Source organism: Sebastes fasciatus, chromosome 4 (genome assembly GCF_043250625.1).
Source record: "Sebastes fasciatus isolate fSebFas1 chromosome 4, fSebFas1.pri, whole genome shotgun sequence".
In the NCBI taxonomy this organism is placed as follows: Eukaryota; Metazoa; Chordata; class Actinopteri; order Perciformes; family Sebastidae; genus Sebastes; species Sebastes fasciatus.
In genome coordinates, this window is record NC_133798.1 from 30,837,843 (window position 1) to 30,862,297 (window position 24,455).

A 24,455-nucleotide genomic window follows, 5' to 3' on the forward strand; every position below is an offset into this window, starting at 1 on the left:
CAGGACTTGAAACTAGCGTTTGAGACCATAAACTCATGTTTACAATGTTTACTGCGGTAATAAATCAAGTGAGAAGTAGGGTCATTTTATCATAGACTTCTTTTAGCAACCAGAGGAGTCGCCCCCTGCTGGCTGGTAGAAAGAATGCAGGTTTAAGGCACTTCAGCACTGCCTTCTCTTCTCAGACCCAGAGGGAGCCCACTGGTCAGACAACAGTCAGTTTGTAGCTGCTAAGAGATGTGAAACATTTGGACTCATTTTGTCCAACAAGAGTAGAAAAAGAGAAACAACAAAGACACAAAGAACCACAAAGTATTTTTGCAGCGGTTTCTCGGTTAGTTTCTCATTTGTCGACCAAAGTTTAGTCTCAACAGCAGCAAGCACATCGATTCAAACATCACATGACAGCATTCTCCTACCTTGAACAGTCGTAGGATGTTGGCCACCATGATCGACACCGAGCTGGCCGAGGCCCCGATGACGCCCACCACTTTATCCGGCTTGGCGAAGATGGGCGGGTCTCCGTTAGCGCAGCGGACGTCAGAGCTGTCCCGCTCGATGAGCGCCTGGACGAAGGTGAGCGACTGCTCCAGGGCGTAGGTGTCGCGCGAACATGTGTCCAGGATGCGCGCCCCGAGCGTCACGTTGGGCAGCAACTCCGGGTCCTTGTTGATGAGGTCGATGGCGAACAGCATGGCCTCCAGCCGATGGATGCCCTTCTCTTTCTTCAGCTCGCCGCAGGGGACGCCTCTCTCGCCGCGAGCGTGCACGGGGAACAAGCCGCCCAGGATGATGTCACCATCCAGCCGGATGGAGTGGGCGAACTCCTGCAGGGGCTGCTGGGAGTCCGCTAACACGGCGGGTTTCTGGGCGGTGGAACCTAGCAGCCAGCAGCTCTTAAGCATCAGCAGAGAGAGGACGCAGTGGCCGGTGACGCCCGGGGGCTTCGAACCCCTCGCCATATTCCGGTGAGTCGTGCTGCAGGGAAAGGGAGCAGTGATGTGATTGCACAGTCAACGGGCAGGTGGCTGCGGCGGTGTGGCGAGGACGGGATGAGCCAGACCATGGGGTCCCCCGTCACCCAGGGCAGGGTCAACCACGGCGGGCGGTCCCACCTACGAACACTGGCCCTGAGGTTTTCCTGCGGTACAGGTTCCTGTGTCGGACATAGCTGTCTGCAGACGAGGAGACGGAGCTTCAGGGTCTCAGCAGCTCCAGTTTCACATTCTTCCTGAAACCTGTTGGAGAATCAGACGGAGGAGGAAACAATCAATACACGATCAATAAACCAGAGAATGTGAGCACAGGTGCACCGCAGGGTTACCGTCTCAGCCTTCTGCTTTATACACCTTTATTCACACATACCAGAACAACCATTGTATCATAAGGTTATTTTCTCTTACAGACCTTAAGATGTTTGACATTTCTACCCAAACTTTAGGGGGACCAGGTGTCCCACTTTACGAGGGACTGCACAGCATTTTTATCCCTTGTCCCACGTCCCACGTCTTGAGACAATGTCCCACATATTGAAACGATGTCAGGACAGACACTTTTTTTAAATCTGGCTTTTATCTAAAGGCTGTGAAGAAAGCAGGGAAGGCTGTCATCACGGCGCTGTTTGCTGTCAAACTGTACTCACGTGGGTCAAGTGCAGGTTAACATTTCACCGTCTTTGCTACGCTACGCCCAACGGAGAAAACTGCGAGTCATCGCAAAGTCACAAGTAATGCAGATTTAGGCGGAATATGATGGAAACTACCACAAAGAAAAGGAAGAGCAGCTGCAACAAAGACATATATATAAGCTGGTGGAAGGCGATTCTCAGGAGTTTTTTGTGAAAACCACATTTGGTTGGTTGGGATGTGGTCACCCTACAATCTTTGGTTCATTTCTATTGAAAGTATTTTGAGTCTCATGTTTTATCGCCCCTCTTTTAATGTGTACACAAACATGAAACATTTGTGATGGAACTATCAGGGTTGTTTTTTACTTTTTAGTGTTTCCTGGCTCCATGTTTGAGTCCTCCACCAAGACACACATGAGGAGTTGAAATGACCTCTTATTCTCTACAAGCAGGAAGTGGAACAGACCAACTGTCTATGATCAGGAGGGGCGTCCACCACCTGGAATAAATCTGATTGTTTTGGACTCCTAGTGTTGATCATAGTTAGGAGACAGTTGTTTGAATTTTAGTTTGTATTAAGTTTTTTTGATAGATGTATGTGCAGTAAAAGTCTGAATGTTATTTATTAAACCCATAATCTTCTTCAGAAGTGCTGCAGTAAAAGAAATAATAAATTAGGGCTGTCAGTCGATTAAAATATTTAATTGAGATTACTCGCATGATTGTCCATAGTTAATTGTGATAAACGCAAAATATTTTTTTATATATCTGTTCAAAATATACATTAAAGGGAGATTTGTCAAGTATTTAATACTATGACAAATATTGTCCAGAAACCCTCACAGGTACTGCATTTAGCATAAACAATTATGTTCAAATCATAACAAGGCAAACTGCAGCCCAACAGGCAACAACAGCTGTCAGTGTGTCAGTGTGCTGACTTGACTATGACTTACCCCAAACTGCATGTGAATATCATAAAGTGGGTATGTCTGTAAAGGGGAGACTCGTGGGTACCCATAGAACCCATTTTCATTCACATATCTTGAGGTCAGAGGTCAAGGGACCCTTTGAAAATGGCCATGTCAGTTTTTCCTTGCCAAAATTTAGCACAAGTTCAGAGTGTTATTTAACCTCTTATCCAACAAGCTGGTATGACATGGTTGGTACCATTGGATTCTTTTGGTTTTTTGTAGTTTCAAATGATACCAGTATCTCCACTCTTGCTTTAAAACTGAGCGTATTACATATACAAATTGATTTTGTGGGATATACACGAATTACAGTGCATTACTTTCCGTAGGTATAGCAACAAACGGTGTATGAGACCAGCCTGCACTGTGCCTAAATACAGTCTCACAGAGCCGTTAGCAAAAATCCTTAAAATAATAAACAAGCTTACGTGGTTATGGAAGGATATTGGTGATGCTTTAAAATAAAAGCAAAGTTGACAGTTTTAAAGTCTGATGTTTTATTGACCCATCCTTCTCCCTGACCTCTGCAACTAACCGGAGCCAAAGGAAACATTAACAAATCTGTTTGGAGGACGACATGTTTGACTTTTACATACATACATTCTGTGTGGCTGCATGGTGTCCACAGACTTTTCGTTAAAGGACCCATATCGTGTTCATTTTCAGGTTCATGCTTGTATTTTGTGTTTCTACTAGAAAATGTTTACATACTGTAATGTTAAAAAAAAACTTTATTTTCCTCATACTGTCAGCCAGAATATGCCTGTATTTACCCTCCGTCTGAAACGCTCTGTTTTAGCACATTTTGACGGAATTGCAACGGAATTGCAACGGAATTGCGTTGCTAGGCAACAGCTTGGGTCCATGTGTACTTCCTGTCAGCTGATGATATTCACATACACTGCAACCAGGAAATAAACTGGGACACATTTAGAATGTTTACGTTTAAAATTGTGTCAATGGTCTAAATATTGTATATTTGTGACATCACAAATGGGCAGAAATCCTGACAGCTTATTTCAAATGCAGAGTTTCTGAACACGGGCTGTGTGTATTTCTCTGTGGATTGAGTGTTTCGATACTTTCACAGTATTTATATAGGACTTAAGCCTGCTTTATAATAAAAAAAACATGAAAATCACACTCTTTTATAATATGGGACCTTTAAATTACTAAAAGTGAACAGATTGTTAAATTGGGAGTTTCCTTCTATCTGATCTTTTTTTTTTCCTGCACATATACATCCCTCCATCTCTCTCCTGTCTTAAATATAATTTCTCAAGCACACACACACACACACTCATCCTCAGGCAAATACAGATGTAATCCATGCGCACACACGCCACCTTTACACACGCGCACCACCCTAAATACGCGCGCTAAAAAAATAAAAGAAAATACGTAGACATCCATCCTCATAAGTGCGCACGAACACAGACGTTAAACACACACACACACACACCCGAGCGCGCGCGCGCAAATCAGCACGAGCTCAAGTTGCATTCCAGCAGAATCAGCTGATATTAGAAATAATTAATCTGATCTGAAACCTGCAGAAACAGACAACAACATGCAGCCGTCTGAGGAGTGCCTCATTGTTGATTGATAGGCTATACTGATCGATACATTCATTGATTGATATTACTGGTGGATTTACAAAACAATAATTAAAGATGACACAGTGAGAGCTCCTATCTCTGACATGGTCCCATCCCAAGAAATCAGGAATAACAGATCATGTTAATAATCTGCAGTCAGCTCTTTAATTGGACATTGATTGATTGATTAATGATTGATTGATTGATTAGGCTGTAAATTTGTAAATGTCATGTGTTCAGGTACCTTTTCTCTCTCCGCAGCAGGAGCAGGTGTGTTTCCTCTCTCGGTGTCACAGGTCAGAGAGATGTTTTCTGTCTCCAGCGTTTGTCACATCACACAAAACATGTCCCTCTAAATTCCTCCGCTGGGACTCGATCCGGCTCCGCGTCACCATCACCATCCATCCAGCAAAACAACAACAACAACAACAAAACAAGAATTAAATCCAAATCCACTTTTTTTTTTCTCTGTCCCCTGCAGTTGCAGAGCACAGCTGTTCCTGGTCCCGAATGAGAAGCTCTAAATTCCTCCAAACAGCAGATCTTTCTTTCTGACGCTCCGGATCTCCTGCAGGTGTCGGTTCGACTCCCACGCTGCTCTGCTGCTTTGCCGCCGGGGGATGACGCTCCGGAGCCCGGGTTCCTCTCCTCCACACGGTCGCTCTCAGATAGATCAGTGTGTCGGACTGGTCACCACAGTGAGTAAAGACATCTTAACAGACAGACAGAAGACTAAAAGTCACGGACGCGCGTCTTTCTTGTCGCTTCTCGCAGCTCTCCGAAGTTGCGCGTTGCGTTTTGGCGCGGCGCGGCGCGGCAAGTCCTGCGTCACAGGAGACACTGGAGGCTCTCAGGCTCATCACACCAGCAGCCACACCACCAGAGTCCAGGCTGATGGGAGTCTGAGGGGCACACCAAGAGCCGGTCTCAGCATGATCCTGGTCCCTGGTACTGATGGAGAGGAAAGTGCGTCCGAGAATGGAAGCGCGCGTTTTGTGTGTGCGCACCTCGTGCAGGAACAGATTGAAGTTGATGAGCTTCATCATGCAGCCTGTCAGAGGGAGAGAGAAGCTGCTGGGAGGTGGAGGTGGAGCAGCACAGATGGAGGCAGGACGCCCCCCAGAGGACCAACACAGCAACTACACCAACAGCTTCATCAAAAGACCTCCATCTACTCTTCTTCATTGATTTCTCATGACTGATTTAAGGAATCAGTGGTTTGATTATTATATTATTATTATAAGTCTTGGGTATGTCTTAAAATAATACTCATATGCTGAATGTATTGAATTATTAATATAAATAATCCCATATTAAAGGGACTATTTGTAACTTTGTACGCGCATAAATGTAGTGGGTCGTCACACATGCGCGCTCACATATGCGCGTTCGCGTGTGGCCGCTGCCTCTCCAACTCTGCCTGCCTGCCTTCGCTCAGAGAGCGCGCGCGTTCTCAGCTCGCTCCACCTCTAGACGTGAACGCGCGCTCACTCCTCACTGCAGAAGAGTTAGTTTAGCTCTGAGAATATCTAGTGAATGTACAGTGGACGTTAGTGCAGAGGACGTTAGTGCAGAAAAAACGTTTGTGCAGAAAAAAAATGCTGCAGCTCCTCCAGACCAACAGAGGCTTCCTGTGTCTTGTGAAGTGACGGAGCTCCTTAGCTAGTAACGTTACCCTTTCGTTACCGACCGGGTGCCAGTGTCTCCTCTGCTCCCTCTGCTCTCCCTGCTCTCTCTGCGGGAGGAGAGAGCAGGGAGACACGCTGCAGAGCGCCGCTGCTTCAGCCTGCACTTAGGCAGGAAAAGCCAACACTAGGACCAGTGAGGCGACACACGTCAGCTAAAACCACAATATCACTCTATATTTCACGTGCTTGGCAGTAATGTTAGCTGACCAGACGAAGGTCTCTCCATGAATCACTGCTGATCCTAGTGTTGGCTTTTCCTGCCTCAGCCCCGGAGGAAGAGAAACGTTATCGTCTCTGACCAGGTGCTGGAGGGAGACACCGGCATCCGGTCAGAGACGATAACGTTTCTCACTGCGGAGCCCCGTCACTTCACAAGACACAGGAAACCTCTGTTGGTCTGGAGGAGCTGCAGCATTTATTTCTGCACAAACATCCACTGTACATTCACTAGATATTCTCAGAGCTACGAAGTCTTCTGCAGTGTGGAGTGTGCGCGCATGCACATGTAGAGGTGGAGCGAGACAGCGAGAACGCGCACGGTGTGTGAGTGAAGGTAAACAGGCAGCAGAGCAGAGACTTCGGCCACACGCGAGCGCGCATAGGAAACCGACCTGGTAGATTTATACGTGTAAAAAGTTACAAACAGTCCCTTTAATAATCCCATATTAATAAAGACAAACACGAAGGATCATTACTTATTCATGTTAAATATTATTATTCAAATTATCTATACGCCATTGACTGCTGCCATTAATCACGTCACAACCACCTCTCTTTTGCCTTGTATTTGTGTGATTAATTCCTCTTGTATAGTTCCTATTTTTTACTTCTATTCTATTTTAGTTTTGCATCTTATTCATTTTTTTTTATTTATCTACATTTATTTCTGTCTTTGTTCTGCTGCATTTCCCCTCTGGGAATCAATACAGGCTTATCTCTATCTTATCTTAAAAGAAACATGCTCACAGCAAGAGTTTATCATATTTTGATGACACTGTACCAAAAATGAAAGATTCATTTATTTAAAAATGAAGGAGTTTGAGTTTTAAGAACGACCACCACGCTGACTTTTCATATCTCATTTTTAATTTAAGCACTAATGTTTTTGTTTTTTCAAGCGTTGCCCATTTAACTCATATCTAACAGCAGTGAACTGAACAGTCCAGCATCAGATCAACTGTAGTGGACTCACATATGTACATTAAACCTACTACGTACTAAGTATGCCTCCCTGATGGTAATTTGCAGTAGGCATTGGCAGTGGTGGAGGAAGCATTCAGATTAGTAAAAGTACAAATAACACACTGTGAAAATACACTGTTACAAGTAAAAGTCTTACAATGAAATAATACCACTGTGTGGAACATCGGTTCCATTTCTTTCTGAGAAAAGTCTGACCTTGTGCTCTGATTTGTAGCAACAGTTTCACTTGCTGGGCTCATCTTATCTGGGTGAAACAAAGCTGAACTCCATTCTCCCTTTCTCCAGTGCCCCTTCCTTCTACCCGCTCAAGCTTCATGTAACCAGTTTGTCATATACTGTATATACTGTGTGTTTCTTTGACTGAAATTCTCAGATTCTTCCAGATGCCTGAAAAGATCTCTGTCTTTATGAATCCACAGAAAATCTATCTATATCTTGATAATTCATCAATCAGTTTATTCATTTATCAATCAAAAAGTCTCAACTATTCTCAGGTGTCAGCTTCTCCTGTGTGAGGATTTAATGATTTTCTCGGTTTTCTCTCATTGTAAAGTGAATATCTTTGGAAGCTTTTATCCAAAACAATAAAACAATAAGTACATTCATACTCAAAAGGAACAATGTTGTAACACGGTGGCAGTTAGGTTTAGGTGTTTAGGGTTCGAAAAAGCATCATTGGTTGGCTTAAAATAAGCACGCTTATAACATACTGGTTTCATACGGGACACGAATGCCGGTCCCCTGATTAAAAGTCCTGTGTTTGTTTGACCCATCCACCACCCCTCCTTAAAGACAAGAAAGATCCTTTCAGGGGACATCGACTAAATAGAAGTTTGAGTCATTTAATTTTTCTTCTTTTGGGGCCAAAACTATTTCAAATATAAATACATTTGGTGTCTGAATCAACTCTTTTTATCTTGTATACATGTGTAAGTTGTTGTGTTTTTTCTTTTTTTCTAGTTTTTGAAAAACACAGTTCTTCATGTTTTGTAGTAATACAACCAGGAACATTTCATGCTCCCGAAGTAGCTCTTCATCAGTTGTTGCCTTGGTTACAGGCGGGAAAATGAAGTTGCACCAGGGTTTGTGATGCCGTACAGATGCTCCTTCAGAAAGACCAACATCTTCCTCCAGGCGTCTTCCTGAGCGTGAGAATGTCCCACCGTCTCGCCGCCCCACAGAACCACCACTGCAAAGACAACAGGCAACTGAAACAGCTGTCACACCTCCAAACTCAAGTCCTGATTTTGGCACCTTAACTTTGAATCATTCACAGATAAATCTTCTCAGTTTGAGGGTCAACCTACCCGTCTGAGGTGTGGGGCTGACTGTTCTGAAGGTGCTGGCTCGGGAGAACGGTGTGTACGGAGGTTCGATCAGGTGACCGGCGTTCGGGTACGACAGGACAGTCAGCAGGTGGCTGTTCCCCGCCTGCTTCATCATCTCCTTCATCTGGAAAACAGGAAGTCAAAATCTTATCATATTTCTCAGATGGTTTCATGACGTGTTTGGGACTAGTGTAACAGTTTCTATGCAAAAAAGCATAGAAACGCCATGTTGTCATGTCAGTAAACTCACGTCCATTGCAGACTCGTAGGCAGGCCAGTTCTGATCGTCCTCACCTACAACCACCAACAGAGGACACTTGAGTCGTCCCACCTGCTCAGAGACAAACAGCAGCAGTTCAGCTGAAACAGTCTGAAAAAAAAAGTTCTGAAAAATGTTCGAAAAGAAAAGTCAGAAAAAAGGTCTGAAAAATAAAGTTAGGAAAAAGTCTGAAAAAAAAGTCTGAAAAAGAAGTTTGAAAAAAAGTCTAAAAAACGTCTGAAAAAAAAGTCTGGAAAAAAAAGTCTGAAAAATAAAGTCTGAAAAAACAGTCTGAAAAAAAAAGTCTGAAAAATTATGTCTGAACAAAAAGTCTGAAAAAAGTCTGAAAAGAATCTGGAAAAAAAAGTTTGAAAAAAAGTCAGAAAAATGTCTGATCAAAAACTTTGAAAAAAGTCTGAAAAAAAAGTCTGGAAAAAAAGTCTGAAAAACGTCTGAAAAATAAAGTGAAAAATGTATGAACAAAACGTCTGAAATTTATTTTTGAAAAAAAGTCTGAAAAAACAGTCTGAAAAAAAAAGTTCTGAAAAATGTTCGAAAAGAAAAGTCAGAAAAAAGGTCTGAAAAATAAAGTCAGGAAAAAGTCTGAAAAAAAAGTCTGAAAAAGAAGTTTGAAAAAAAGTCTAAAAAACGTCTGAAAAAAAAGTCTGGGAAAAAAAGTCTGAAAAATAAAGTCTGAAAAATAAAGTCTGAAAAAATTACAAAAAAAACAGTCTAAAAAATGTCTTAACAAAAAGTCTGAAAAAAATCTGTAAAAAATAGTCTGAAAAAACAGTGCGAAAAAAAGTCTGAAAAATGTCTGAACAAAAAGTCTGAAAAAAAGTCTGGAATAAAAGTCTGAAAAACGACTGAAAAATAAAGTCTGAATAAAATCCGAAAAAAAGTCTGAAAAATGTCTGAAGAAAAACTCTGAAAAACGTCTGAAAAATAAAGTCTGAAAAAATTCCGAAAAAATAAAGTCGGAAAAAAAGTCTGAAAAACGTCTGAAAAATAAAGTCTGAAAAATGTATGAACAAAAAGTCTGAAAAAAGTCTGAAATTTGTTTTTGAAAAAAAGTCTGAAAAAAGTCTGAAAAAAAAAGGTTCTGAAAAATGTTCGAAAAGAAAGGTCAGAAAAAAGGTCTGAAAAATAAAGTCAGGAAAAAGTCTGAAAAAAACAGTCTGAAAAAAAAGTCTAAAAAATGTCTTAACAAAAAGTCTGAAAAAAATCTGTAAAAAATAGTCTGAAAAAACAGTGCGAAAAAAAGTCTGAAAAATGTCTGAACAAAAAGTCTGAAAAAAAGTCTGGAATAAAAGTCTGAAAAACGACTGAAAAATAAAGTCTGAATAAAATCCGAAAAAAAGTCTGAAAAATGTCTGAAGAAAAACTCTGAAAAACGTCTGAAAAATAAAGTCTGAAAAAATTCAGAAAAATAAAGTCTGAAAAAACAGTCTGAGAAAAAAAGTCTGAAAAATAAAGTCTGAAAAAAGTCTGAAAAACGTCTGAAAAATAAAGTCTGAAAAATGTGTAAACAAAAAGTCTGAAAAAAGCCTGAAATTTTTTTTTGAAAAAAAGTCTGAAAAAACAGTCTGAAAAAAAGAGTCTGAAAAAAAAAGTTCTGAAAAATGTTCGAAAAGAAAAGTCAGAAAAAAGGTCTGAAAAAAGTCAGAAAAATTATGTCTGAACAAAAAGTCTGAAAAAAGTCTGAAAAAAATCTGTTAAAAAAGTCAGAAAAACGTCTGAAACAACAGTCTGAAAAAAATTCTGAATAAAATCCGAAAAAAATGTCTGAAAAATGTCTGAACAAAATGTCTGAATAAAGTCTGAAAAAATTCTGTAAAAAAAGTTTGAAAAAAAGTCTGAAAAGAATTCTGAAAAAACAGTCTAAAAAAAGTCTGAAAAAAAAGTCTGAAAAAAAGTCTGAAAAATAAAGGCTGAATAAAATCCGAAAATAAATTCTGAAAAAAAGTCTGAATAAAAAGTCTGAACAAAAAGTCTCAAAAAAAGTCTCAAAAAAAGTCTCAAAAAAAGTCTCAAAAACGTCTGAAAGATAAAGTCTGAAAAAATTCCGAAGAAAAGTCTGAAAAAACAGTCTGAAAAAAAAAGTCTGAAAAATGTATGAACAAAAAGTCTGAAAAAAGTCTGAAATTTGTTTTTGAAAAAAAGTCTGAAAAAAGTCTGAAAAACCAGTCTGAAAAAAGAGTCTGAAAAAAAAGTCTGAAAAAGAAGTTTGAAAAAAAGTCTAAAAAACGTCTGAAAAAAAAGTCTGGAAAAAAAGTCTGAAAAATAAAGTCTGAAAAAACAGTCTGAAAAAAACAGTCTGAAAAAAAAAGTCTGAAAAATTATGTCTGAACAAAAATTCTGAAAAAAATCTGTAAAAAAAAGTCAGAAAAACGTCTGAAACAAAAGTCTGAAAAAACAGTCTGAAAAAATGTCTGAAAAATGTCTGAACAAAAAGTCTGAAAAAAAGTCTGAAAAAAAAGTCTGAAAAAAAAGTCTGAAATAAAAGTCTGAAAAACGTCTGAAAAATAAAGTCTGAATAAAATCTGAAAAAAATCCAAAAAAAAAGTCTGAAAAATGTCTGAACAAAATGTCTGAAAAAAGTCTGAAAAAATTCTGTAAAAAAAAGTTTGAAAAAAAGTCTGAAAAGAATTCTGAAAAAACAGTCTGAAAAAAGTCTGAAAAAAGTCTGAACAAAAAGTTTGAAAAAAAGTCTGAAAAAAAAGTCTGAAAAAAAGTCTGAAAAACGTCTGAAAAATAAAGGCTGAATAAAATCCGAAAATAAATTCTGAAAAGTCTGAATAAAAAGTCTCAAAAAAATTCTCAAAAAAATCTAAAAAAAAGTCTCAAAAACGTCTGAAAGATAAAGTCTGAAAAAATTCCGAAGAAAAGTCTGAAAAAACAGTCTGAGAAAAAAAAGTCTGAAAAATAAAGTCTGAAAAAAAGTCTGAAAAACGTCTGAAAAATAAAGTCTGAAAAATGTATGAACAAAAAGTCTGAAAAAAGTCTGAAAAAACAGTCTGAAAAGAGTCTGAAAAAAAAAGTTCTGAAAAATGTTCGAAAAGAAAAGTCAGAAAAAAGGTCTGAAAAATAAAGTCAGGAAAAAGTCTGAAAAAAAATCTGAAAAACGTTTGAAAAATAAAGTCTGAAAAAATTCCGAAAAAAACAGTGTGAAAAAAGTTTGAAAAATAAAGTCTGAAGAAATTCCGAAAAAAAAAAAAGTTCTGAAAAATGTTTGAAAAGAAAAGTCTGAAAAACATCTGAAAACTAAAGTCTGAAAAAATTCCAAAAAAAACAGTCTGAAAAATGTCTTCTTCAGATTACCTGTCTCATGCACTACTGTCAGGATATAGTGACCATTTTATAAAATAACTTTTTTTAATCATTTTTCTTCAATTTCTACCCACTGTAGCTTTAAACTAGTAGAGCTACATTAAGCTGCATCAAGATGATGAGTAACTTAAAGCTAGCCATTTTACCTTTACAATTTGGGAGTAAACCGCCATGTTGAGGATGAAACTGGAGCCCAACGAAAGACCCAACATGGCGATCCTGCTGCCGAGGACCTGAGGATGCTGCTCCAGGACTCTGTAGGCCATCTGCCGCAGGAAAACATGTCAGAAAAGTGTTATACATTGTTGATAGAGTTGGGATTTGTTTTAATTTTCATGCTTTATATTAACATGCATATCAACAAAGATTGTCCTCAGTATTGTAGAGGATAAAGTATGGGGCCATTATGGTAGCAAAACTATTTGCAAATGAGTGTGGAGAGTTGTGTAACTGTATCTCAATCCGTGTGTGTGGAATCAGATTTGCAAACGTGTAGATTTGTAAATGTTTAAAAGAATCTCTAAATGTGTAGACAAATCTGTAAAATGTGTCTTGGTAGTTTACAGGCTGCTGTAATCTGGGTGTGATCTTGGACTGTTGAGTCTGGAAATCTCAAGCCTTGGGCCAGGAACGGCAGAGATCCCAGCTCAATGTTCTTCAGGTTCAATTTTAATGGAGTCAGAAAGTCAACACAGGTTACTCAAATGAATCACATGATGCTGTACAAGTATTTTGCAAAAAGCAGAGTTTTCATCGTGTTTAATATCAACAGACACAAACAACCAAAACCCGAGCAGGTCCGGACACGTCTGCCCGGACGCAACTGCCCGCGGTCTTTAGATCATAACCTTATATACTTGGAACAAAGAACTCACCTCCTATTTTCCTGTCATCGTAAATTGTGGTATTCCTCAATTCTACTGGTCTCTGTCCTACTAATCAGCATATGACCTCTGCCATACATATGATCTTGGTACCTCCTCTGCCAGATTCCCTGTTTTGGGCCCCCTGCAGCTGCAAGGTTGCTTGGATCAGCATTACATCACTAGAGCTGTGAGTTACAGTGGCCAGTGTGAGTATTACAGCACTGGGATCAATACAGCAGCACTATGATTGTATGCTGTTTCAGTAGTAAAAACAGTGTTATAGGATTAATACTTTTATCATTGTTTATCACATTTTTATATAGTTTAAAAGGGATTGCTTCCTCATTCCTCCCTTTGGGACTATAAAGTCCCACATAATAAAATACTACGTGTAAGTGTAAGCATGCAACATCATACATCAATTGGGTTAAAAACACAACTGAGGATACTTAGCACCTTGCCAAGGTTTATGTAGTTACTCTAAGGAAAATATATAAATCATACATTGAATATAAGAATATATCGTATAAGAATAAAATGTGAATAATTATCTAAGTTACTCAAAAAGTCCATTGTGAAAGGGATGTTGCTCGTGAAAAGCAAACAGTGACACACACATGATGACAGTGTAGTTGGTAGAAAGTCTCTTGATCAGCGAGGAGGACATTTACGTTTATGTCTCCATCGCCTCCTCTTCTTTTTGGAGGGGTTACTTTAGTGTCCTGTACAGCTTGTGTCAATGACAAACTGCGGAATTTGGGGATCATCCAGAGATCTAGAGTCCATGATGGGCCGAATGAGTTCACGTGCCAGGGCTGTTCCCGACAAGTAGTGTCTGAGGGTGGGGGCCTCCGTAATGCCATTTTCATCTAATACTATAGCAACCATGTATGGAGACAAAGGGAATGAGTTCATTTAGGTCTGGGGCATTATTTTCCAGGGGCAGGGCTGTCAACAGATGCAGTGCGGGTAACTGGCACTGGTGTAGACATGCTTTGGGACAGGAATATGACTGACGTATGGTAATTGTGTCAAGATAAACTACTTCCTGAGTCATAAGGCCATGTACGGTGTTTACAGTAACTTATTTCTATCATAAGGAGTCCGGGGATCAAATGGAACAATTTTCTTTGGCTTAAAATTTGACCTGGTGCGGGTACATTTACTTCTATTATCATATAAAAGGGGGTTCCAAATCAGTGGCGGCAAGTCTAAGAGTTCAGTCTGAACTGTCGACTGCTTACAGTAACTCCCACTCATTTCCTATAACCTACGAGCATTAGCTCCTGACATGGTGTATCTCAGGCGTCGGTAATGTGTCAACACTATCTCTGTTCTGAATACTTCTGCTTTTAACTGAGCTATCTCTACTGTCGACTCAGCTATGGTAGTCTCCTGGGTCTGAATCTGCCTGCGGAGTACGCTATTGGCAGTTTCCTGAAACTTAACGGTGTCGGTGAGGACTCTGTTGTCAGTCGTCAGTTTCATAACCTCAAAGGTCAAGTTAGTCATTCGTTGGTATTTTCTTATTCTAGCGTATCTACTCTTGTCGTACTTCATCTGTCTAGCGCATAGGGTGTGCACTATACCTCGTAATGGGTATTTCAGCTGGTATTTCAGCCTTCTGTATTTGTTAGCAGGCAAGTTGCATAGGGCAATTTGGAGCGTTTTGTGGGTAATATTTTGGGGCCAGGCTTCATCAACGTTAAGAGCCTCAAGAAGCTTGATGATGTCCTCAGATGCAAAGGGTGATTCCTCTGGAGGCGGGGTCGGCACGTCCCTCTCTCGGTTGTCGGTTGGACGAGATGATGACACCGGCTGAGAAGTTGACGGCTGCGGTTCAGCTGGGCTGTAGTCCTCGTCCTCGTTGCCTTCAGATGAGAAGCCATGCACTGACACCGTGTCCAGCGGCCAGCACTCATAGCTTGAGTTGTCCGAGCTCCCCGACTGGACAGAATATGTGGGATTCTGACCAGGCGGTCTGTTCGGAGGAGTTGAGCATTCCTGGGCCTCTAGGTACTGCCAGGATGGTTCTCCGTCAACTGTGACTGCTGTGGGTGACGTCATGAGGACCACTTTAACGTATACCAGATCTCTCTTTCCTTTTTCTTCTCCTTCTCCTTCTCATCCTCCTGTAATGATTCAACCTGAGCATAGATACTCCTTTGCACATTAGTCATTTGTTTCATGTAGAATTACATATTTATCATAAAAACATCCCATGAGGGGCCTTTGGCATGTATGTTATACAGGCGTAAGCATGGGTCGACCCGTAAGCAGTTTATGCAGCGTAAGCTTGAGGTCTTATGCGCAGATCCTCTGTTTGCCATTAGTGCAAGCGTTAGTGTAGCTTCCCAAGTTAACTCCGTGCACATGCATATTGTTAGTAGCTTGCTTTTCAGCACATCATTCGCTCTCTTGAACATTGTTTTTTACTGTTCCCGTTGTCTGAGTTGATTTATACCAAATCTAGGAATGATCTCTGCACAAGAACTTTGTTACAGTGTTGGCATCTTTATCTGGCTGGTATTGCTTCTACCCATCTACTGAACCTGTCTTTCACCACTGACATGCATCTATTGCCTCCTACAGGTTTGAATATATCTACAAAAATACTTTGTCAGGTGTTGGAATGATCCTTTAGGAGTGGGTATGTGTCCTGCTGGAGTGGTAATACCTCATCTCATGTTACTTTTTAAAGCATATTTTGCATCAGCTGATGGCTGCATCGACAATTTGGAGAAATTTAGAGCCCAGCAATTTAGAGCCCAGAAATTTTATTTAATTCTATTTCGATTTTTTCCTCATTACGATTTTCCTCAACACTTCCCCCCTTGTCACATGGGCAAACCCATGTGCATCCTGAATCATAAGGTGCAAGAGAATAAAGGGCTCTAATAAGAGGCCTTCATGATTTCTACATAGGTCTTTCACATTAGTTGACGCCCCCCTTGACACCCAAAGATCCCTTTCGGTTGGTGAGACAGTGTTTTGTAGGTCGCGTAGATCAGTTTCCGTGACCTTGTCTTCAAGGCAGCATTCAAACACGGGATACTTTTTCCTGGTGCCGATGTTATTTAGGATTAGAATAGATGTGGGGAAGGCCAAAGCCGCTACTTGGGCAGTTACATCGGTTTTGTTAATACATTTCGTAATAAATGATTAGTCTTTTCTGTGTGCCGCACATTTTACGATTACAATTTGTTACGATTTCATCATGGCCAGTAAAAGGAACTGGATTTGTGTATGGTGTTGAATAGGCGAGCCATCTGTTTTAATGAACTCACAACTTTTCCCACACTGCTCTAAACAAATAGCATACTCCATGGGCGTATGCCGAATCAGTGTATATATCAACTTCTTTACCTGCCGCAAGGGTGTAGGCTTGAGTTAGAGCTTTTAGTTTTGCTAACTGAGCTAAGCATGGTCGATCACATGGGGCGCCTTCTAGCATATGGCAATTGTCTGACGTCATTTGAACTATAGAGTAGTGTCCTGTCCATCTCTGTAACAGGATCCATCTATAAACAAAACCATATCAGGTGATTATAATGGGGTAGACTGTAGGTCCTGTCTTAGTTTGTGTCACCTCTGTGTATCCACAAACATTTTTCAGCATCTGTTACCCTATCTTGAGCTAATATTAGGGAATTAAGATTGGTTAGGGGTGCACAGTCATCTGCTATGAGTATCGGGGCTATTATGCAGCCCAGTGCTGCCTGTTTAGCAGCTTCATCTGCCAAATTATTTCCTTTAGCTATCAAAGAGTTGGTCTTTTGATGTGCGGGACATTTGATTATTGCTAGAGCAGTTGGGAGATGCAATGCTTCCAAAAGATGAGAAATGGCTTCTCCATGCGTTAACGGAGTGCTGTCTGCTCTGAAGAATCCTCACTGTTTCCAAATGTTAGCATGAACATGACAAACTCCGTAAGCGTAGGCAGAGTCTGTATAAACTTTAAGACGTTTACCAGCGGTCAAGGTACAGGCGGCTGCGAGAGCTTTGATTTCAGCTAATTGAGCAGAGCAGGGCTGATCAACCTGGCGGGACTGCAATGTGGTAAAGGTACCATCTTGGTCATTCAATTACTCTACGCCGCACCCTGCGCGGGTTCCGGTCGCGTCACGAAAACATGAGCCATCTACAAACAATGTGAGATCGGCTGGGATCGGCTGATTATGAAGGTCTTTTCGTGCTCGCATAAATTTCTCTGTTGTTTGTACACAATCGTGTGGTGTGCCATCTACTGGCAAAACAATTTTTGTTGCGGGGTTTACTGTGTTACATCGTTGGATGATGAGCTCTGGGACGGAGAGCAATATCTCATATCCGGTGCGTCTAGCTTGCGTCAAAACAAATCGAGGACTTGTGAGTAGTGCATGTAATTGATGTGACGTATACAGAACCACTGCGTGTCCCATAGTGAGTGACGAAGCTTTTTGGTACGCAAATGCAGCTGCTGCCAGTCCCTGGTAGCAGGGTGGCAAACCAGTTTCAATGTTATCAAGTTTAGTACTGTAGTACGCTAATGGCTGTTTGCCTGTTGGTGTATTTTGCATTAGTACAGCACATGCGTATCCAGCTCTCTCTGTTACGTATAGATGGAACGGCTTTGTGTAATCTGGGTTTCCCAGTGCCGGTGCCGTTTGCATGTCATTTTTCAACGCTTGAAAGGCACACAGAGCCTCTTCCGTCCATGTGAGATGGGCAGAGTTATTTATTTGGCCAGCTGCTTTTATTAAAGCTCTTAAAGGTGTAGTTTTTATCGCATAGTCACATATCCAGGGCCTGCTAAACCCAGTCATTCCCAAAAAGGACAACATTTGTCCTACAGTGTTAGGTTGTGGAGCTTTTGTTATAGTTTCCACTTGTGATGGCGAAATGTGCCTTTTTTCCCCACTTAGTTGTCTGCCAAGATATTCTACCGTCTGCTGGCAGAACTGAAGTTTATCCCTACTTACTTTATTTCCTCCTTCTGCCAGTGTAGTTAGCACTGCGATGGAGTCAGTCTCACATTGAGCTTTTGAGGGGCTGCATATTAACAAATCATCAGCGTATTGTAAGATGGTACTTGGGACATCTAGATTTTGAAGGTCCTGCATCAACACGCAGTTGAACAATGTGGGGCTTTCACAGAAACCTTGTGGTAATCTTGTGTATGTGTATTGTTGTCCTTCGTACGTGAAGGCAAACAGGTGCCTTGAGTCTGGGTGTACTGGTACGCTGAAAAAAGCAGAGCAGAGGTCAATTACAGTATACCATCTTGCTTCAGGTGGGATGTTAGAGAGCAGAGTGTGTGGATCGGGAACAATAGGTACTTCAGCATTTATAATAGCATTAATTGCCCTAGATCATGTACCAATCGGTAATCTTTGGAATGTGTTTTCTTTATAGGAAAATTTGTGGTATTGCACAGACTATTGGTTCTAACCAATACTCCTGCTTTTACCAACCCCTCAATGGTAGGTCGTATTCCTGCAATGGCATGTGGTAAAAGTGGATACTGCTTTTGGCAGGGCAACTTGGCCCCTGTTTTTATCTTAAATTTAGCTGGTGCTGCTGATTTACAAAACCCACGTCAGTTTTGTGTTGCGACCATAGGTGCGCTGGATCTTGATCCAACAAATGTTCTTGTTCTGTTGTTACTGACATCTGTGTTTTAGGTCTGTTTTCCAACAGGACTTTCCTGTTTCTTCTCTTCATCTGCGCTGGAAAGCGTGTAGAAATGTGGTTGGACATTGTTCATCTCCCAGTGTTTCTCCTTCCAGTTTGGACATTTCCATTTTCTCAGCGTATTGGCTTCTTAGTTGCTCCCATAACTTTGTTCGGAATCCATCGAATCCCACTTTGTCCGCCGTATGTCCTGTCACAGCTCTAGTCAGTCCTGCACCGTTGAGTACTTCATCTGTGATGGTTCTTACAGACACGTGCATCAGCAGAGCCTTGAGGTCTCCTAGGGCTAGTCGTATTCCAACCGTACTTTCTTCCACAGCTGTTATCCACTTGTTAGCTCCTCCAGTGAGATCTGGCAGTCTATTGGCCAAGCCAATCATGTCCATAAAAGACCAGAGCACGTACACTTCGCCACCTGTTTTGTCCAGTATTGGGCATATTCTCACCTGTGCCTGTTCCTCTTGTCCTTCTTGAAGCCAGTGTAGTGGAATCGATCTTGCGACTGTGTTAGTGGGTCGCGAGGATATGATTGGTTTCGGGTTCGTAGAGCGTGTTGTTCTTGGCGTTCTCTATCACGAGCCGCACGCTTTCCGTCCTCGTATGTTTTCATCATGTCATTGATCTCTGCTGTTGTGCGGTCCATCTGATTATTGATGTCCTCTATTCTGTTGCTTCTGTCTCTTCCCAATCTCTGATATCGTAGGCGGGCGGCCTCTGCCTCCTCCAGGTAGACATGGCCTGTAATAGCCCTGGGGAAGGGCTCAGTCCGCCCGTCTGGGGACCTGGGGGCGGGACATGAAGATTCTTTGGGTCGTGTGGCAGCTTCTTCGTCACGGAGGGAGCCTGCGTCGTGTTCACGTAGTGCCCTGGGCACATTGGGGGTACTGTGTGATCGTCGCTCCTGTTTTTTAGTCTTTTCGTAGAGGGACTCGTCTTCATTATCTTCGTAGCTTTTTCCCATCACACGTCGGCGGGAAGTTTCCAGGTACTTTGCTTCTCGTCGTGACTGTTCAAGGAGTTGGCGGCGCTCTGCGCTTTTGTTGTCTCTTGATGATCTGCGGGATCTGGTTTTCTGCTGCTTAAGTGATTTATAGTGCGGTCTGTCACTTTTTTGGAACTGGTCCAAGCCTGATGTATCTTCATCAGTAGTGAGTTCTGATTCTGACTCAGTGGTATCTTCTCTAGTCGCCTCCCTTTCTATGCTTCTGCTGGTCCTAGGGGATGGTCTGCCATCGCTTCCACTGTTGTCATCATTCTTTCGTAGCTTGAGTTTCATGGTGAATTTTCCGGACATGTTTCCTGCCATATCCATCTCCCCTACTGTGTTACTGTCTTCGCAATCTGGGTTCGGTGTCCTCACGGGGTAAAGTCCTTTTACTTGACTTTTTTTTTTTTTTTTTTGTAAGGAGGAGGATGCTCGGGCAAGGGCGGTGCTGTGGGGGTCACTTTTGTTCTTCCTCTTTGTCTTTTATTTTAGCGTCATTTATCTTTTGTAGCTTTCTTGTTTAAACCAGCTTAGCACCTGCCTCTCTTTCGTCCGTTAGTTCTTTTGTTTTTCTTTTTTCTTATTATCTTGGGTCTCTTTGTTTCTAATTTGTGTTTCCACCTCTTCACAACGTGCCATTTCGAAACTTCCTTCCTTAGGCCAGCGGGAGTTACCTGCTGTCCTCCTATACCACTTAGTCAAGCACTGGTGAATACACCGTTTGTGACTCGGATGACGTGATATAATCGGTTCTACCGGATTTTTTTCTGAGCTATATGGTTTTCCCTGCTCGGTCCCCATGAAGCCTTGTGTATCCTGTGATGCCAGGGCTTATGAAGGTATTTAAAAGGTTTTATTCAAAAGGGGGAAATGCCCAAAATAAATTCTTGCACTTCCCTTAATATATAGTTTATTAGTATCTGTTACTCTTTCTGGGAATGTGGGCTTTTATTAGCAGAGTTTAGTTAGATTTTATTTCAACTTTCTCTGAGAAAGGTCACCACGGTAACCGATCTTATTATTATATATGTATTTATCTTTATATGTATCTATTAGGGTTTTTTATTTATTATTATTATTATTATTATATATTTCTATTCTTTTCCGAGGGTCATACGGGTACTGCAGTTACACAACTCCACTTTATTTGTCCTGGTTTATAGTTATTTATCTTATGTGTATGCGTTTATCGTAACCAGGCTCATTTCAGTGGCTCATCGTTTCATTCTTTTTACTGTATCTCCCGGAAATCCCTCTTTTGCAGAGAAAACAAGCGTCCACTCCTACCGGCCGTGTCATCACGCCCAACGGCGTGAGTGACAACAGTGATCCAGAGAGGGTGCGCTTCGATCTCTGATCCAGAGAAATTCCCACAATCAACAGCTTATGTTTCCCCCACAGAATATACTACACCCGCCGTGTAATTAGTTTTCTATTTCTGCAGTCACCGGGTGGATCAGTCTGCTCAATTTTTATTTCTTTAAATACTTTTTATTTATTATATAGTCAGTTTTATAAACGGTACTCTTATTTTATTTCTTTAAATACTTGTTTTATTTATTATCTAGTCAGTTTTATAAACAGTACTTTTATTTTATAATGTTATCTTATATTACTTTACTATCTTTCAATTTATTATTCTCTTTTCCTTCTTTTAATGCTATTTTCTCAGTGTTTATTCTACTACACGAGTTATATTCCTCACACTCTATGTTTTACACAAGACAGAGAGGGTGAACAAATGGGAGAGGACATGAAGCAGGGAGTAGGATGAAAAAAAAAAGGTGGGGGCTTGTACAAGAGGCGGAGGATTGCCCAGGGGGACAGAGGGTGGGGGCTTGTAAAGAGGCCCCAGGGGAGAGGAGGGTGCAGCAGGGAGGGCTGGAGTGAGAAAAAGAAAAAGGGGGGTGGCTATGAACAAAGGAAAGTTGATAGAAAAAATGGTTTAAAGTATATTTGTACAGATTATTTACAGTGATCACGTTTTTTTTTTTCTGTTAGAATCTACCCGTTCTGTCCGTCCCTTATCTGAAAAAATCCCAGCAACGGCTGGAACTCATGCAGAACAAAAGACGCGGTATCCGCAGAAACTATGCCGGCTTATTCACTTACTTTCTATCTACTCTTAGCTCTAACAGGCTAATCAATAAAACCAAACTTTACTAGTTATCTACCCGTTCAGTCCGTTGCTTGATCTGACAAAATCCTAGAAATGGCCAGAACTCATGCAGAAAAAAAAACGCGGTATCCGCAGAAACTATGCCGGCTTATTCACTTACTATTTTTAGGGAATCAACCTGTCCCTTTTAAATAAAAACTTTAGGGAATCAACCTGTCCCTTTTAAATCAAAAATCAAAACTCTAGGGAATCAACCTGTCCCTTTTAAATAAAAACTTTAGGGAATCAACCTGTCCCTTTCAAAATCAAAAATCAAAACTCTAGGGAATCAACTTGTCCCTTTTAAATACCATAAATGATATAACAACAACAATAACAACACAGCTGCAATATACAAGCCCTTCTTACCTTTAAACAACCTGTCAATATCCCTAATCTACTTATCTTTACCCTCACTCAACCTATTCTCTAATAGGCTCATTTACTTTCAACATTCATTCCTCCATACTTTCCTCACCATGGTAATTATAAAAACACTAAGCGCATGCATTTGCAATGGACTTGTTTTAGCCAGTGAAATCAGTTTATACTTTAGACAATTTATGTGTGACTTGTTTATTTAAATATTAGCAATTTTAACTTAAATATGGTTAACTAGGTTCTTTTGGTAGGAGGCAGCAGAGGTACCTTAAACACCGGCGGATTGCCAGCTCCACACCGAAACACAGAGTCAATTTAGAATAAAAAAGCTCTTCCTACCTTTTTTGTGGCCACAAAACTGGTGTGTTTCGGTGCGGGCGTGGTTTTCCCAGGTCCTCAGGTCCTCGGCAGCGCCGACACTCCTGGCTTCAGCTCGCCAAATGTTGAGTCTGGAAATCTCAAGCCTTGGGCCAGGAACGGCAGAGATCCCAGCTCAATGTTCTTCAGGTTCAATTTTAATGGAGTCAGAAAGTCAACACAGGTTACTCAAATGAATCACATGATGCTGTACAAGTATTTTGCAAAAAGCAGAGTTTTCATCGTGTTTAATATCAACAGACACAAACACAACCAAAACCCGAGCAGGTCCGGACACGTCTGCCCGGACGCAACTGCCCGCGGTCTTTAGATCATAACCTTATATACTTGGAACAAAGAACTCACCTCCTATTTTCCTGTCATCGTAAATTGTGGTATTCCTCAATTCTACTGGTCTCTGTCTTACTAATCAGCATATGACCTCTGCCATACATATGATCTTGGTACCTCCTCTGCCATACATATGATCTTGGTACCTCCTCTGCCAGATTCCCTGTTTTGGGCCCCCTGCAGCTGCAAGGTTGCTTGGATCAGCATTACATCACTAGAGCTGTGAGTTACAGTGGCCAGTGTGAGTATTACAGCACTGGGATCAATTCAGCAGCACTATGATTGTATGCTGTTTCAGTAGTAAAAACAGTGTTATAGGATTAATACTTTTATCATTGTTTATCACATTTTTATATAGTTTAAAAGGGATTGCTTCCTCAGGACTCTCGACTCCTCTCAGTGTCAGGTGACTAAAGCTGTGAAATCATGTTTAAAGAAACTGTCAGGTTATCTTTGTCTTATTTAAATCTTGAAAAAATAATTCACACATCTGTCCTAGAGGAGGGATCATTCCATCTCGTTTTCCCTCAGATTTCTCTTTTTTTCGTTTTAGTTTGAAATGAAGGTCTAAGGATAGAGGGTGTCGAACCCTCTGAGGCAAATTTGTAATTAGTGATTTTTGACTGTATGAATAAACTTAAACAGTAGACCCATCGGTTCAACTCCAGAATATGTCCCGCCCAGACTGGGATCCTCTGAAACTGTACGGTAAAAAGCATGAAAAATTATTTCAAATTTTGATGTTCATTCTTTCCAAACAGCTGCTTATTTTTATAACGAAATGTGTTTTGCTGTAAATAACAAACTTTAAGATGACTGAAAACATTTCTAAAATAATTTTCTTTAATTTTCCAGGTCTAGGTATTGAACCACGTACCGTTCACAGTCCCGGTGGTGTTGGCGGTGTAGTGAGCGAACGCCTCCCAACTGTGTCCATCATCACACTGGTAGAGGGCGTAGACGGTCAGCTGTGAACCAGGGAGGACGTTCTGGACCAGGACGATAAACTTCTCATCCAAGAGCCCTCTGGACGGCTCGACCGACAACTCCACACAACACTGCTTCCTGTCCATCCTGATTCAACTGAACATATACATAAACTGTGTGGGACCACGTTGCTGCCCCATATACTGTATATACTGTATATATGTGTGTGTGTGTGTGTGTGTATGTGTGTGTTTGTGCCGAAATGAGTTTCCTCAGAAGGGTGGCTGGGCTCAGCTTTAGCGATAAGGTGAGCGATCAGCTCCAGCCCCCCTGCAATCCTGAATAGGATAAGCGGTTACAGATAATGGATGTTTGTCGGTTTGATCTATGCTAGGCCATACTGTATGACTGTGACTCAGCAGCCTCCCACTCAAGCTAGCTATCCATCACTAGTAACTGTCACCAGCATCATTTAGCCATTTACCACAATGACAATGAATATTCACATTTCTTATGTGCTTCAAATCTGGTTGTGAAAACCTTGGTTATTAATTAATACGGTTGTTTTTTAGTTTCTTATTCATAATGGTAGAAACTAATTTGATTTCTCTCCTTGTGACAGCGTGGCCTGGGTGATTGGCGCTTGATGAGGCGATACCAGTCTGATCTATGAGATCGTGGATACAAGTGGCCGAAGTGAGTTTCCTCCGTAGGGTGGCTGGGCTCAGCTTTAGCAATAAGGTGAGGAGC

The 24,455-nt window shown here is 41.2% G+C and overlaps 1 protein-coding gene across 2 annotated transcripts in view; it reads right to left on the reverse strand.

The window, feature by feature from the left end:
* grm8b (glutamate receptor, metabotropic 8b) overlaps window positions 1-5,353 on the reverse strand; it is a 115,456-nt gene extending 110,103 nt beyond the window's left edge. The window contains exons 1-2 of one of the 2 annotated variants that reach the window (XM_074633557.1): window positions 4,444-5,353; window positions 420-1,238 (exon numbers count right to left, since the gene is read on the reverse strand). In XM_074633557.1, the coding sequence (XP_074489658.1) occupies window positions 420-962 (543 nt within the window). In that variant the 5' untranslated portion in view covers window positions 963-1,238; window positions 4,444-5,353. Of the gene's footprint in view, window positions 1-419; window positions 1,239-1,993; window positions 2,111-4,443 lie in introns of those variants that run through there. The other variant, XM_074633559.1, reaches the window with a different exon arrangement.
* Between the last annotated feature and the right edge of the window lie 19,102 nt (window positions 5,354-24,455).